Below are 15,904 nucleotides of genomic sequence, written 5' to 3'. Positions count from 1 at the left end.
AAATTCCTTGAGGGATTTCATAAGCTCAACTGGGTCGGTCTCTATTTTTTCTAGGTGCATCATTTTTTGTGCCTCAATTTTTGAGCCAGCATATTCTGAATCTGATATCAAGTTCTTTCTAGGTTTTTGAGCTAATTTTTGGGTGTCGTTTCATTTTTTGGGGGTCTTTTGTCAATCTGCCTCAAAGATCATGCCTTCTCAAATATTCACATTTTTTGATGCCATGGCATATCTCACCAATCTTCTATTAGAAGGCAATCAGCAATTCAATAGAAACTGCAAACCTGGAAGCAGAGAGAATGGCGATCTTCATGTATCGTCAACTAGAGGCAGTTGTTCTGGCTACCGAGACTCGTCCTACCATAGGCAATGCTCCTTAAGGGAAGTTTGATGAATGAAACCATGAAGTTGTTATGCTCATTAAGCTTTCAATTATGATGGATCAGCTGCCTCAAGTGTTGTCCAACAAGACAACTGCAAAGACCTCGACTACACTTAAGGATCTCCATGAGGCATCAGACAAAAAAAAAGCTTTCTTTATGAAGAATCAACTATTCACTATTATTATGGATGGGCACATATCCTTACAGGAACATCTTCTACAGATTAAGGACGTCCAAAATCAGCTTGAGGCCATTGGTCATATAATGGAGGAAGAGGATATGGTAGTCATTATAGTGAAAAGTCTACCACAATCTTATGAGCACTTTATTGAGATGGTCAGTATTATGACAACTAATGTTGACCTCAAATTTTCAGATTTGTGCACCAAATTTCTGCAGCAGGACCATTGGAAACAACAGTTTGGTAACAGTGCTCCTTCATCCTCCTTTGAACAAGCATTTACAGCCCAATCCTTTCACAAGGATAAAGGCCCATCTCATTCATCAGCTCAATCTCGGGATAGCTCCAAGAAGAAGCAAATTCAGATCAACTATTACCACAAATTTGGTCACGTGATCTGAGATTTCAGGACTCGCATTGCTTCTAAACAGCGGAAGCAGGGAGGGTCACAGCCGCAGGCCAATATTACAAAACATATTGAGCTCATTAAACAGCCTGAGACTGCCTTTTACACCTTCAAAGGATTCCCTTGCTGACTTTTTTAAGTTAGATTGACCATTAAGGGAAGGTATTAGAGTTAAATCTCTCTATTTTTGTTTCTCTCTTTCATAGTTTTATTTTTATTCATAATGGTCAGTCCTCTTCAATGTTTTCATATTCTATCTTTGTTCAATAAGGAAAGTTTCTCTTTCTCTCTCTTAAGAATGTTTCTAGTTCTCTCTTTATTTGTTATAGAAACATTCTTATATATACTTGTATATATAGATCATTTATGATCTTTTTTTAATATCACATTCATTATTTTACCATAATAAATGTGAATCATCACATTACATATGTGAAGTTGGCAACTAAAAAACTAAGTACAACAAATGGTGGCATTAAATGAGTAATTGGTCAAAGACTTGATACAAAATTGTACATAAAGATGCAAAATTGTACAATAAATGGAAATCATCACATGAGGTATGTCAAGTTGGCAAATGAAAACTAAGTACAACAAATGGTGGCATTAGATGTAGAAATGGTCGAAGGCCTGATACAAAATTGTAGATGACCATATGGACTTAAATAAGGACCAAATTGGAGAGTGCACCATGTCTTCTTTGTACATGACAGCATGCTAGAATGGAAATTGATGAAATGAACAGCTACTTGAAAGCCTAAAAGGTTAGAAACTCCTAATGATCCAAATGGGAGCTCCTAGTTTCAAGGGTGACAAGTAGAGAGGTCGATGGGAAGGTATCATCACAGGCATAGAAATAGTGTTGGCTAAGGGCACAGGTGTTGTAGAGGTAAGCATTCTTTAGGATGCAATGGCCACCAACATAGAGACAACTTTAGGTGGCTATCTGATAGTGAATGTGAATCGTCACATTAGGTATGTGGAATTGGCAACTGAAAACAAAGTACAGAAAATGGTGGTATTAAATAAGGAATTGGTTGAAAGCCAAAACTAGGATGGGGAACTCTAGTTATTTAGGATACCAATACATGAGTGTCAATCTGACCAAGGTCCTTGACTCTCAAGGTTTATTCTTTTATGTTGTCCGATATGATCATGGGAATCTAATCAAATGCTACAAACTTGATTTTACCTAATAAGCTCACACAAGTGCTTTTTGCATGGCAGCTTTAGCTACATGTCTGAGCTCCATACCCATTAAAAACACTCCTTACCAATGTTACTCGGGGATGCCTCCCCGGTATATTTTCAGCCATCCCCGTCCCGGAAACATCTCAGAGACTTGGGGACACCTAGGGGACTTGGACTTTGACTTCTAGAACAAATTAGACTTTGGCTCTCAAAGTAACACAAATTTGGCATATGAATTCTGCTGATTCTTATATTTCAAGGTTCTATTATGTATAAGTACAAGCTTTATCCGTGTTTTCATATAAATATTTTAAATTTATGTATATATTTAAATTTTCCCTATTGTTATATACCCGTCCCCATTTGCCGTCCCCAAAATTGGCAAAAAAATTTGCCTTCCGGAAAACTTGGGGGAACGTAGCTCTTTACCTATAGTGTACTTGTCCCAAGGCATACACTGGGCAGTATTTTATATACTGGTGTGCTGCGTATAGGGTAAAAAAATTAGGTGAGAGTTCCCAATAAAATCCCTCATTTATATTTCAAAAATAGAAGTGATATTCTTGCTATAAATTAAATAGAGCACTTTTGTCTAGCACTCACATAACGCTACATGAAAATTTTATCATCTCCACTTAAAATTAGATAACATTTGCAAGTTAAAAGTTTGCATACCTACAGAACATAGATCTTTACCTATAGTGTACTCATCCCTTTAAGGCATACACTGGGCAGTATTTTATATACTGGTGTGCTGCGTATAGAGTAAACTAATTAGGTGAGGGTGCCCAATAAAATCCCTCATTTATATTTCACAAATAGAAGTGATATTCTTGCTATAAATCAAATAGAACACTTTTGTCTAGTACTCCCATGACGCTACATGATGCAGGAGCATCTTGCATCCAAAATAAAGGGGAGACATGTTGAATGTAAAATTTTAAATTTTAAATTTTAAAAAATTAAAAAAAAAAGTGGAGGAGAGAGAAAGTGACGAAAATTAGAGGAGAAATAATAAAAAATTAAAAAAGGGAAAAAGGAGAAAAGAAAGGAAAAGAGAATTTTTATTTTCGAGGTGCATAGGTGGCATAATAGAAATAAATTAAAAAATAAATGGTTGTCATTCCATTTATCGAGGTGTGTGGGTAGAATTCTAGAAAGTTATGAATATTGTAGAAAGTTATGGAAGTTGTAGAAAGTTGTGGAGGAATTCTAGAAGGTTGTGGATAAGTCATGTATTGGGTGGTAAGTGCCTATTTAAGCAAAGCATATGAGCATTTCTAATCAAGTTGGAGAAGTAGAAGCTAGAAGGCGTGAAGACTTCAAGGTGTGAAAGCTCTAAAGGTGTAGCTCTTAAAGTAGAATTCTTGGTGAAGCTCTTGGTGTGAAGACTCTTATTTGGGATTTCTCTTATGTTGAAGAATTTGTAAACTTCTTTTTGAAGAAGTCATATCTATGATATCATCTTGTGGGTGTTGTAAGGATTTTCAAGTATAATAAAATTGCTTGTGAAGATTTATTTTTTATTTTTTTGGTCTCCATATTGTGGCATTCTTGATTGTGAGTAGGTAAGGGTGGTGTGGCCCTCTATCACTACATTAAAATTTTATCATCTCACTTAAAATTATTTAACATTTGCAAGTTAAAAGTTTGCATACCTACTGGGAGGCCCAATATGCACACATTCAGTTTAAGTTAAGCATATAAATAACTAAAATATATAAGCTACGAACACTCTTATTGAAAGAAAAGCAATAAAAAAGCTAACAAATTTAGCAAGAAAAATGAGCTCAGACAGTTTCTTTAGAAAGGTCTGAAATGCCTGCCATATGATATTTAGCTGTAGCTTCGTAGCAATCATTATCTACAAAATCAAATCTAGAATGATAAAGTTTATATCATATTCACATCTCTCAACGTGATCTTATTTTATTTAGCTAATTCAGACTAAACAATGAACACAAATCAGAAAAATGATAATAAACCTCAAAATTCACAAAAAGAAAAATAAGCCCAGAAAACAAAAAAAAATTGCATGAAGCTGGAGAATAACAGTAAAAAGAGACAATCTCACACCTTATCTACAATTGGTATATTAAATTACTTGATAATTCAAACAATAGTGAAAGAAATGACTCTTGAATTCAGGGAATGGTATACAGTTAGCATAGTGTTGCAATTAAAGTAGCTAAACTTGCTAAAAAAACAAACTTAGAAGAGATAATAGGTTAAAAGTCGTAGAGCATTGGGTTGAAACCATATACTTACAGAAACTCTAGATAATGATAGCAATATGAGAACATAGATGAGGGATCACACACAACATGAAACTGATATCCATCTAATCCAGAGCTAGAATAATTCCTTAAGAGAGGTAAACAGTGTATAATTCTCCTTAGGAAATAAGCAAACTCCACATTACATACCATACTTTTCCCACCACTACAAGGATAATCCTCTCTGTGTATATTTAGACTCCTCACTAATAATATAATAAGAGATAAACTGCCCAACCCAACATAAGCTGACTTGTGAACATAATAAATTACACAAGCTATCCAATACAGATAGCAAAGGGGCTGTTTAATACATTGGCATCTCCATCAACCTATATACATTATATTATCATCCAACCATCCAGAATACGTATCTGATTGATATTCACCATCTATCAATATCCTCTCTCTTTTATTACACCAATTTGAGATCATTTGCCAATGCAATAACTCCTGTGTTATTTCCCGAATAACAAATGCTTCTTTGATGCCTAGGATTCCTATATTTCTCCTCTAATTCCATGTAGATTCATGGTAATTGTTTCTCTAATTCCATGTATGGCCATAGTCATTACTTCCATTCCATGTATATTGCTAGTGACTGTTCCTTTGGTTCCCTATGTGTTCATAAGTGGTGTTACATCCCCTATTTTGTTGATTTTGAAAATTATGTTTAGCCATTGATATTTCAAGATTATTTGAAATGGTTGGTTAAATTAGTTACTCATCCTTGAATTTATATGAATGGAAATATTGACTAGTCGTTATGTATGAATTGAAAATGGTTAATTAATATTGTTATTAGATATGATAACTAAATTGCATTTGAATGATGTGGTAATATGCTTTCACCATGTTATTTCTTTTTGCAAGAGTACGGAGAAGGGGGGGGAGGGAGGGAAAGCATTGGCAGAGATGGAATGGGACACGAACGCACCAACCTGTCACCAAGTTAACAAGTATGAGTCTAAACTACCTTGGTCAGGGGAAAGCGGGCTGGGAAAAACTAGACAATGTCAACTGTCCACCATACTAGGTCAGTAAATGCACATACATGTTTATATTTCACCTAAACAAATAAAAGAGAGTAACATTGTTACCTTTGTATTCCACTCGAAGAATCTGCTTCATTTGTTGGCAAATTATGCCCTAGTATAGATAATATCCATGGTACCTAAGTATAATAGTACGCAATCATTATACGTACATACGTATGTATGAGGATAACTTGGAGTAACACGTGTATACATGTACTTTAATACATCTGTGCGTACATGTGTACTCAATTTTATTATTTATCGCAAATGTATATGTGTGTGTAGCATTAAATATTATGTATAATAGGTTGGGTGTAGGCAAATTGCTAAGGATTTAAAAAATCTCATATTCAAGCGGCATCTTGTATTCTTTTAATCTTTCGGCCACCTTTGCTATTTATATTTTGTCAAGAATTTCAAGTTCATGCTCACCACCTTGCATATCTTTCATGCACGTAACTCCTCCTTGATCGAGTTCAAGACTTGTGTAATCAAACATTATTCTATACAGTGGAAAATTGCAGCCATTTAGGGGCTTGCCCTTTCTTCTTGTTTGCAAATTCTTGTCATTCCGTTATAGTTCTTATCAAGGAAGCTTAGTCCTGCAAGAAGTGTTGAACAGCAGCCATTAAAGTCTGATATTGAAGCTTGTGACTAGGAGCAGTCAAAACATCTCTTTCATGTTGTGACGTGGCTCTGTCAGGTTGTAATTATTAATCCTTCCATGCCATTATTGTCATTCAATGTTAATCTAAATGTATGCATTAGTTCTTCATTTTAATGGTCTAATCGAACATGAAAGATCATATCAGAGTTCAAAACTTATATGTACAGATATGCCAACATGAGATGAGTCGTCAGCTTAAATTGTTTATAATTTCCTTTCTTCTATTTCGATTTATAGTGTGATAATGGGCAAATAGATCATGTGGGATCGCAAATGCTTCGTGTTACAGCGGCATTCTTCCATATGTCACTGAGAGCATGGAGGTATACTATGTTGGATATGAAGAAGACTTACCATTTTGATTTGAAGAATTATTTAAGAAAAATCTTGAAAGAATTGTTGATTTTCTCTTGCATCTTTCAACCAGCCTAATGTACGCTGGAGAATTACACCAAGAATTATCAAGGATGACCATGTAAGGCAGAGATGTGTGGTGTAATCTATGTAACATGGTTTGAAGTTTGAGCAATTCTCTGTAATCTATGTAACATAGATTTATATCAGAATCAAATTAGAAAATTTGTAAACTGAAAAACGGTAATCTTGTTAGCTCATGGTGGGGAGTTTGGAGAATGTCTTGTTTGTCAAGTCAAACGGTGGGTGATTGGGCACACGGTGTCCATATAAAACCCTAGCCAAGGTAAGTTTTTAGTGGCTAATAATGCTGCTAGGATCACTAGATGTCAAGAAAACTCACAGTCATATGGATAGACTATTAGGAGGGTTCCACAGTCTAGATGGCTGTGTAGTTGACACTCTAACACTAGGATGCTCAGGTAGTAGGACAAGATGGTGTATGCGTGCCTTATCCCATGCAGGGTAGGGTCATTCTCTATTGGGAATGAGTGGAGGATACACTAGGTCCATGGTTGGGTCGTTAAGCCTCTGATAATGCTTTTCCTCTTCACGAATGCCAAGACTTGCACAAGACAGAATGGGTCTGCGTTCTGAGCCTAATATGATTCGATCTTATTGGGTATTTGCATTTCTTTTAATGTTTTATTTCAAATTCAGCTATATATATATATATATACACTCTTTTCAGTTGTATCAAGTGACAGTTAAATGTTTCAATTAGATAATGTTCACTTTAAAATCTTTACGTGTAAATTATTTGTTTCAATTGTAATAAAATAAAGCAAATAAATCTTCAGTTGGTAGTTAACGCATTTCATGTAAAAATCAGTTAATTTGTTATAACCATTAATCTCATGCATGTGAATTATGTAGATGGTATATTTTGATTAATAAAATAAAGGAAATTAAGGATTAGGAAAATTGGATGTTACAGTTGGTACTTATTTGATGCACAGTACTACGCCTCTTACTTGTTGCCTCTCACTAGGATGGGAATGTCTTTACAATGCACCATTTCTCTTCTAATCTTAGAAGCTTTTTTGATACATATGCTTCTTCAATGTGTTTTCCACTTATTCTTTTGGCTCTTGAATGGAAATGCTCCTTCATCTTGTTCCTTTTTTTCTAATTCTGCTATGCATTCTTCTTTAGATTCCTTAACTTGCTACTTTGACTTTGCTTCGGTCCACATCATGTATGATATCGTACAAGATTTATTTATATGCACTATATGTCATCATCTATGCCAACTTATACATATTAATATATCCCCACGTACTTAACAGAACGCCTCTTCAAAGTGGGCGCAGAGAGTACATTGTCTTCAAATATCTCCAAAATAAGATTAAAAAACATTTTTCCATAATTACATATATTTGCTTTAAAGATTTATAGAATTGACTATTGACAAAAAACCATTAAAAACTCAAGCAAAAACCCAACAATCAGGAATACCTAGATCACCCTACAATTCAAGGCAAATTAGACATAGATTACCATCCAAGAAAAACAAAGAAAAAATAATCTCACAACAATATGATCTCCGGCAAGTCAAAAATAACACAATAAATATAATCTGACCCCAGTCCATTGATGTTATTTGAATACCAGCTTATAGCTATCACTGGACAGGGACTAGCTACCTAAAGAGTCCAGAAAAGAAGAACCAGATGACCCTAAGGTTAGGGAAAAATGTATAATTTGACAATGGCTGTAAGACTGCTGGGAAAGTTAAAAATTAAGCCCACAATTCAGACAAGATAGATAATAAGTAAATAAAACCTAAAGCCAAGGAAAACAAAAATGAGTAACATCGCATTAACTACATCTCTAGCAATTTATGAGGAAACAATATAATCTGGGCCAATACATTAATTTCATTTGAAAATCAGCAAACAGCTATCTATCATTGAACAGGGAGTAACCATCTGAAAATTTCTGGAAAGCAGCAGTAAACAACCCTAAAATTAAGGGAAAATGTATAATTTGACTATGGCTGAAAGATTGCTAGGAAAATAGAAAGTAAAACCCAAAATTCAGACAAAATAAATAAATACATTGAGATTATACTTCTGCAAAAGTATATTTGCCATAAAATTAAGAGAAAATCAACCCTAGAATTCGGACAAAAAGAAAAACAACTGTAATTAATCTAACTAAAACTTCCCATAATGCCACTAGCAAATAAAATGTTGCTCCAATTAAGAATTGATGCTTGAATTTCCACCCATTTTTGTATGGCTAATGTTGCATCCTTGTATATATTACCATATAAAACAAAATTCACCTAACAACTCTTTACATTTGACAAAACTGTTAGTCCACAAAGAGGTTGATGAAAATTATTTAAGAAAAGCAGAACCATTTATTTTCATTATTTACTTCTGTTTTCTGTCGTAAGTTTGTAATGTGTGATATTCACCGTAAGTTAGGAGACAACCAATAATAAACTTCAAATCTCGGAATACTCTAATTAAAGACAGTAAAAATGCTAGAAAAGTGAAAAAAAGACTAATAAGAACTTGAAGAACACGTCCGGTCTAGCTGAGTGATTCACGTAATGAAGATCAGGTTGAAAACCAACTGGGTGTTCAAGCCAGCCATCAATATCTACCCTATAGGAGCAAGGTGATGCATGCGACAAATGGACCTAAAAGTCCATTATTTCTCACTTTCAGGCATTATTTCCACAATCTAGTTAAGCAAAACTAAACGAAGCCTGTAGACATGGAAATCCACAGTCTAATCTATTGGTGTTCTTGCATAGCGGATCAATTGAACTATCGACCCAGGGGATCTTAAATAATGTAATTAAAAGGCTGTACTCTTGAGAGAAGAATATTGACTGGACCCTTGAAGAAATAAATACACCTACAATTCAACGCCAACCCCACAAACACTCGGCCTCTAGCAAGCCAAAATAAGAACAATGATATCCAAAATTGATATACAGATTATAAATTTTAAGCTATAAGCTTAATATATTCTGCGAATCCAGAAAATCTTGAGCTAAAATTTCAAGGAAAACAGAAATAAAATTTCTGAATTCGGAAGAGAATGTTTGAATTTCTCCACAGTTAGACATATTCTATACACAGATTTTAAGTTAGAATACACACATCATATACAACCTAACATGTAAGAAAACCCCAAAATTCAGGGAATACATAAAAAACGCAAATACAACGATCTCGACCTAATCCAAAATCGTTAACTAAATGTCAGGATACAGTTTACTTAATTTGTGCATAAAAGACTAATAGACTTATTGGACAAGCTCCTCAGCTGAAATCAGGCAAGAGGGACAGGCGCGCGTTATTAAACAAGATAGAAACACATTTTACCAGAATTGCACGTATTTGCAGTCATAACCTACGATACATGTGACATTTACGTTGAATTGAGAAAAAATCAACAATAATCGCTAAAATTTATAGCTGAAATTTAAAAACCCTATAATTTCGCGCAAATAATGCATCATTAAACCACGAAATACTAGGGATAACAAAACAGAAATTAGCCACTAAAATTTCGCCCGTTGCACAGCAAAATTAGGACTAGCTTCGCAATCTCATCCTGATCCAAAATTATTACTTAGATTTCCGCATTCAAAATATATAAAAACAGTTTCTCACACAAAACTTGCGCTTGTGGTTGCTACTTCCAAAAGTTGAAGCTTTTTTGTACTAACCAGACAATCCCATAAGCTCCTTTCCCAATGGGAAGCAGAGGAGGTCTGTACTTGGCAGTCACTTCGAAAATGTTGCCGAATATATTGTACTGCATAAAGCGGCCGCCATGGCTGGGCACAGCGAGGATATTATCCATCGGATTGCTTGCAGGAGGCGGATGAGCATCAGACATTAGCGTATCTGTCGATTGGAATGCAGCTGCAGCTTCCATTTGATCCGATTAGTTAGCTCGTGAATCGACCAACACTGCCTGTTAACTAGTCAGCTACGTATCTAGAAAAGATTTGCGGAATGCAGTCTGGGATTCGAACCCTTGACCGGTGTGAATAGTTTCAGCTATTTTCTTCAGTACAGGGATGACAAACAATTTCAAGTTTAATGCGAAAGAGAAAAATAAAAAGTCAAATGACTTCCCCCTTCCCGTCTGCTCTACGCATTCACGCGGCTTTCTGTCAGTTTCTGTGACAGAAAAAACGGACGGCTAGGATCACCGATCTTTCGATCTTACGGCTTTTGATTTGCCGCGTGGTGAGCAATTCAACATGTGGACCGGATCGACGGCTGTGACCGGGCCGCCTACAAATCGTACGGCTGTCCGGTCCCTGTGGCCCGTTTGGCCTTTTTTAATCAAAGAAATCATCTCCACTGGTTGATCCCACGGCAGAGATCGCCTTGGGAGGAGATCGTGCGGCTGTGGCTGATTTTACCGACCCCGTCGGCGGACGGGCGGGGAGGGGAAATTGGTTTCGCGTTGGAGAGGGGCGGCGCCGACCGGCTGGGGATTGGATAAGTGGTTGTTGGACTGACACGTGTACGATGGGATCGGAGGACTTAAAAGGTCCGTCTTAGGCGCTTACGTGTAACGTAAAAGATTTTCGAGACGTTGTGGAATTTTGGGTGGGTCCCGCTCGAGCCAACTTTAAAGATGTCCCGTTGTCATGGCGCCCACTTGAATTTTATCCAGCAATTGTCGACGGCTCTCTGAAGAACTCATCTCTAATTCATAATGCTTCACTTTTTCCTACTAACAATGGGAACAAAATGAGGGTATTAATAATAATTAGATGGTTAATAACTATTATTTTTTATTTAGTTAAATTTGTAGTATTTTTTTTTTTTTAACTATAGTGTTGGATTTATATGACTATTTATTTATTTATATATGTATTTATCATTGATAGTTGTATATTTTAAATTTTAAATTATGGTGTTTGGTTTTTATATATATGGTGTTTGGTTTATACACCATACATATATATAAACCAAACACCATAAATTATTTTTTTTATTTTTTTTAACTACCGTGTTGGGTTTATATGACTATTTATATATGTATTTATCATTGATAGTTGTATATTTTAAATTTTAATTATGATGTTTGGTATATATATATATATATATATATATATACTCTTTCAGATGCTTTTGATAGATTTGGAATATTTTAATGGAGATAAACAATTATCTATTATCATTGTTATACATAACAGATGTTATATTATATTAAAGAAAAAAACTAGTGTAGAAGTATTTATCAACATAAAGATCCAACTTATATGACTATTAAGGTATGCATTTTTCACTTGTCTAAAAATATTTTGAAATGTTTTTTCATAAATTTACAATATGTTATGGACTTACCAATTTATGATGCTTCACTTTTTTCCATTATCATATGTTAAATAAATGAGAGTATTAGTAAGTGGATGATTGATAATTATTTTGTAATTTTGTAATTTTTATATTTACATTTTTTAAATTTAAGCATATGTATTTATTATTAATACTTATATATTTTAAATCTTAGGTATGGTTTTTGTTTTATATTATATATTAACATATGAAAGGAAAGTTTTTTATGATAGGTAATTTGTCAATATAGATCATTATTGTTGAAAGGCCTTTGGTCTATTGGTGAAGTTGAATGGCTCACAAACTAAGTGCAAGGCCTGACACCATAACTAATGAGGTTGGGATCATGTAGGTGCAAGTCGATTAAACTTATTATCTTGTAGTATTCAATTTGTAATAAATTTCTATTTTAAATTATTAATTTATAATTTATAATTTTTTTATTTATTCTCTAATAATATTAAATTTTATATGTTCATTTTTAGTAATTAATTTTTAATTTTAATCTTCTATAAAAATTATTTAGACTATTATTAATTATATTTAATATTATAATTCAACGAATTTTTTATTTTTTTTATCAATAAAAGGCCGAAGCCATATTAATTTGATTAATTAAAAAAAAATTACATTGTTTTTGTTCAAACAGGCAGTGGTAGAAAAGAATGGAGAAGAAAACATTCAGTCTTGCCCAAGACAAATTTCATATGAAATTAAAAACTTTAAAAGGGCATACCCCAGTCTTACAAATTTAATACAACTCTTAATTCATTTTTATGATTTGTATCATAGTATAACTTTTTAGTTTGATCTATCTATGTACAATTGTCCATGTCTCCCTTAGGGTCTGAGGTAGACAATCCCTCCTTTGCATCTTCTTTCTTTTGAAGTAGCGAGAAATGATTAGTCTTTATTTATTTACAAAAGTTATGTAGCCTCTTTCAGTTTGGGAGCCACGAAATGATATTTTAACTTTTGATTGCTTAGATCCTCCATGAAATCTGCATTCTAACAACCATTCCAAGCTCAAAAGTTCTTGTTAGTTTTAAAATAATCTATAAGCAACCTTATAATTAGGATTGAAGGATTTGAGCAATACAAATCCACAAAGCCCGAAGGATACCTGCATGCAAGAACCTATCACAAAGAAGAAAAAGCAAAGAAGAGGCAAGGGATTTGCTCAAATTAAAAGAATGAGAGATATTTACAAAAGATCAATCCTCTTAGAAGGAGATTGAAAAACCTAAAAGGGAAACCCTAAGAGGTAAATGACATTTAATAATTACTAATTAATTATTAAATGGAAATGTAAAGTGCATAAAGTGAAATCTCAAGAAGAGAATAAAGGTAATTTAAAAAATTAAACTAACATTTTACGCTAACACTCCCCCTTAAGATGAGCAACAATGCAACTACAAACAATGTAGAAAGAGCAAAGAAACTACAATGCAATGTTGAAAGAAAACTTGGGTCTCGACAACAAAGTCTGATGAGGTACCCAATCACAACCAAATCTTTATGAAATAGAGAAATAGAGAAAACCCATTAGGAAAAACCCTACTCCAAAAAGAGATAGCAAGAAAAGAAGGAAGGAATGACTCATCACTGAGATCCCCCAAGGACAACTTCCTTCACCCCAAGCATAGAACGTAGCTAAAGATACCATGGGGATACAAAATGTTTAGTGAAGATGTTTGCATCCTGCTCAGTAATGGGAATGTACTCCAAGTGCAAAGCGCCATCCTAAATCAGATGCCTGGTGAACTACATGTGAAGCTCAATGTGCTTGGTCTGCTGATGCTCAATTGTGTTGCACGAAATGTGTATAGCACTCTAATTGTCGCACCACAAAAAGGTGGGACTATTAGGAGGAAATCTAAACTCTATCTTCAACTGTCGAAGCCACAAAAACCTCTTGACTAGCTAGCACAATTGCCCTATACTCTGCCTCTGTGGGATGTGTAAGCAAGCTACTTCTTGCAAGACCATGTGATAGGACCATAACCATGACAGAAGACAAATCTAGAAGTAGACTTGTGATCATCAATATCACCAACCCAATCTGAGTTTGTGTAACAAACAATGTGAGGATCCCCTAATGTGTAGTGAATGCCATAACATGTAGAGCCCCAAATGTACCTCAAGACATGTTTGGAAGCTTATCAATGACTCTTATGTGGATCATGTGAGAATCGAGAGACAAGCCCAACTGTAAAGGACATATCAGGACGTGTGTGTGTATTAGGTACAACAAAGTACCCATAAGTTGTTTGTATAAAGTGGAATCCATTGTAGTAGTGGAAGTGGTAGATAAAACAACACCTGACTAAAAAGGTGTGGGAGTAGGCTTGCAATCAAGCATGTTGAATCTCTGAAGCATATCAAGAGAATACTTTTACTAGAGTATGGCTATCCCATCCGAAGACTAAACAACCTATAGGCCTAAAAAATAGTGCAAAAGTCCAAGGTATATCATCTCGAACTACTCTCTCAAGGCTTGTTGAGCACTCTATATCATGGAGGGTGAGCTACCTATAATGATGAGATCATCTACATAAAGCACAAGTATCAACGAGTCAACTCCATGATGTTGAATGTAAATTGCAGGATTGAAATGGCACCAAGTGAACTGAGAAGCAACCAAGAAGCAATCCATCTTCTCATACCAAGCCCAAGGGGCCTACTTGAGACTATAAAAAGACATTCGAAGCCTGCATACCAATGAAGAGCCCTACACAAAACCATGAAGTTGCTCCATATAGATCTCCTCATGAAGATTTCCATGCAAAAAGGAACTCTTGATGTCCATCTGAAAAATTATCCATCCCTATGAAGCTACAAGACAGAGTACAAGGCAAATAGAATTCATCTTGGCAACAGGAGAAAAGGTCTCAGAGTAATCAATACCCTCAACCTATGAAAAGCCCTTTGCAATAAGACGTGCCTTGTACTTGTCAATAGAACCATCTGCAACATACTTGGTACAATACACCCACTAGCATCGAACCAACTTTCTTCCTTCCGAAAGAGGGCAAAGATCTCATGCATGGTTCTTCATCAAAGAAGAGTACTCCTCATCCATAGCCCTATCACACTCTAAGTATCATGTCACCTACGAAAAACTCTGTGGATCATTTGAAATGGCATGACTAAGGAGGCTTATACCAAAAGTTTGAGCATGAGTATGATAAGAATATGTAGGATTACCTACCATAGGTCCTGGTGCATCAATAGTATCATGAGCCCACTCGGGCACTCGCAGAGCAAAAAGTGGAGGTGGTGAAGGGGAATCAATATTAAGATCTTCCTTAGAGGATGCATAATCTTGTGTAGGAGTAGAGGAAGTACTAGGTAGCGAGGGAGAAGGTGGTGATGGTGGCTCCATCTGAGGATAACGCTCATCAAACTAAACATCTCGTTGAAACAAGACATCTCTGGAATCAGGATCAAACAACCTTATGCCTTCATATCCTCATAGTAGCCAACAAATATGAGTGGTTGGCTCTTCTTCTCCATGGCTTTCCACTGAGCATTTGGAATAAATGCCCAAGCCTCATTACTAAAAATGTGAAAAGTAGAAACATTTGGCTTGACGTGAGTTCAAGCCTCCTCAGGAGTCATGTGTCGCAATGCCTTGTAAGGCATCCAATTCTAAATATAATTGGCACAATTGATAACCTCAGCCCAAAATGAAGAACTCATAGCTCAAGACTGTATCATACAATTGGCAATCTCCCATAATGTCTTGTTCTTTCTCTCTACAACTCCATTCTACTAAGGAGAATGGAGAACTATGAATTGATGTTGCAAACCATGCTTGGTGCAAAAATCTCTAAAAGACTAATTCACATATGCCCCTCATTGTCAGTGTGTATACACCTGACATAAAGACCAAATTGTTTCTCAACAAATGTCTTGAAGATTCGAAATGAATTAAAGACATCGGACTTGTACGTCAAAAAGTAGACCCATGTACGTTTAGAGAAATCACCTATGAAGGTAGGCACATATCGAGCACCTAA

At 35.2% G+C, this 15,904-nt stretch overlaps 1 protein-coding gene across 1 annotated transcript in view; it reads right to left on the bottom strand.

Moving 5' to 3' along the window:
• The window catches only part of LOC149570285 (mitogen-activated protein kinase homolog MMK1-like), a 43,834-nt gene extending 33,234 nt beyond the window's left edge, over positions 1-10,600 (bottom strand). The window contains exon 1 of the mRNA XM_089822918.1: positions 10,250-10,600. Within this exon, the coding sequence (XP_089679044.1) occupies positions 10,250-10,461 (212 nt within the window). The 5' untranslated portion in view covers positions 10,462-10,600. The remainder of the gene's footprint in view (positions 1-10,249) is intronic.
• Positions 10,601-15,904: the final 5,304 nt, after the last annotated feature.

The sequence above is a fragment of the Cupressus sempervirens genome, chromosome 3 (genome assembly GCF_028749045.1).
Source record: "Cupressus sempervirens isolate cs-2001-9-10 chromosome 3, ASM2874904v1, whole genome shotgun sequence".
NCBI lineage: Eukaryota > Viridiplantae > Streptophyta > Pinopsida > Cupressales > Cupressaceae > Cupressus > Cupressus sempervirens.
Note: the sequence above shows the minus strand (reverse complement) of the source record. Positions and strands in the feature narration are given on the sequence as shown.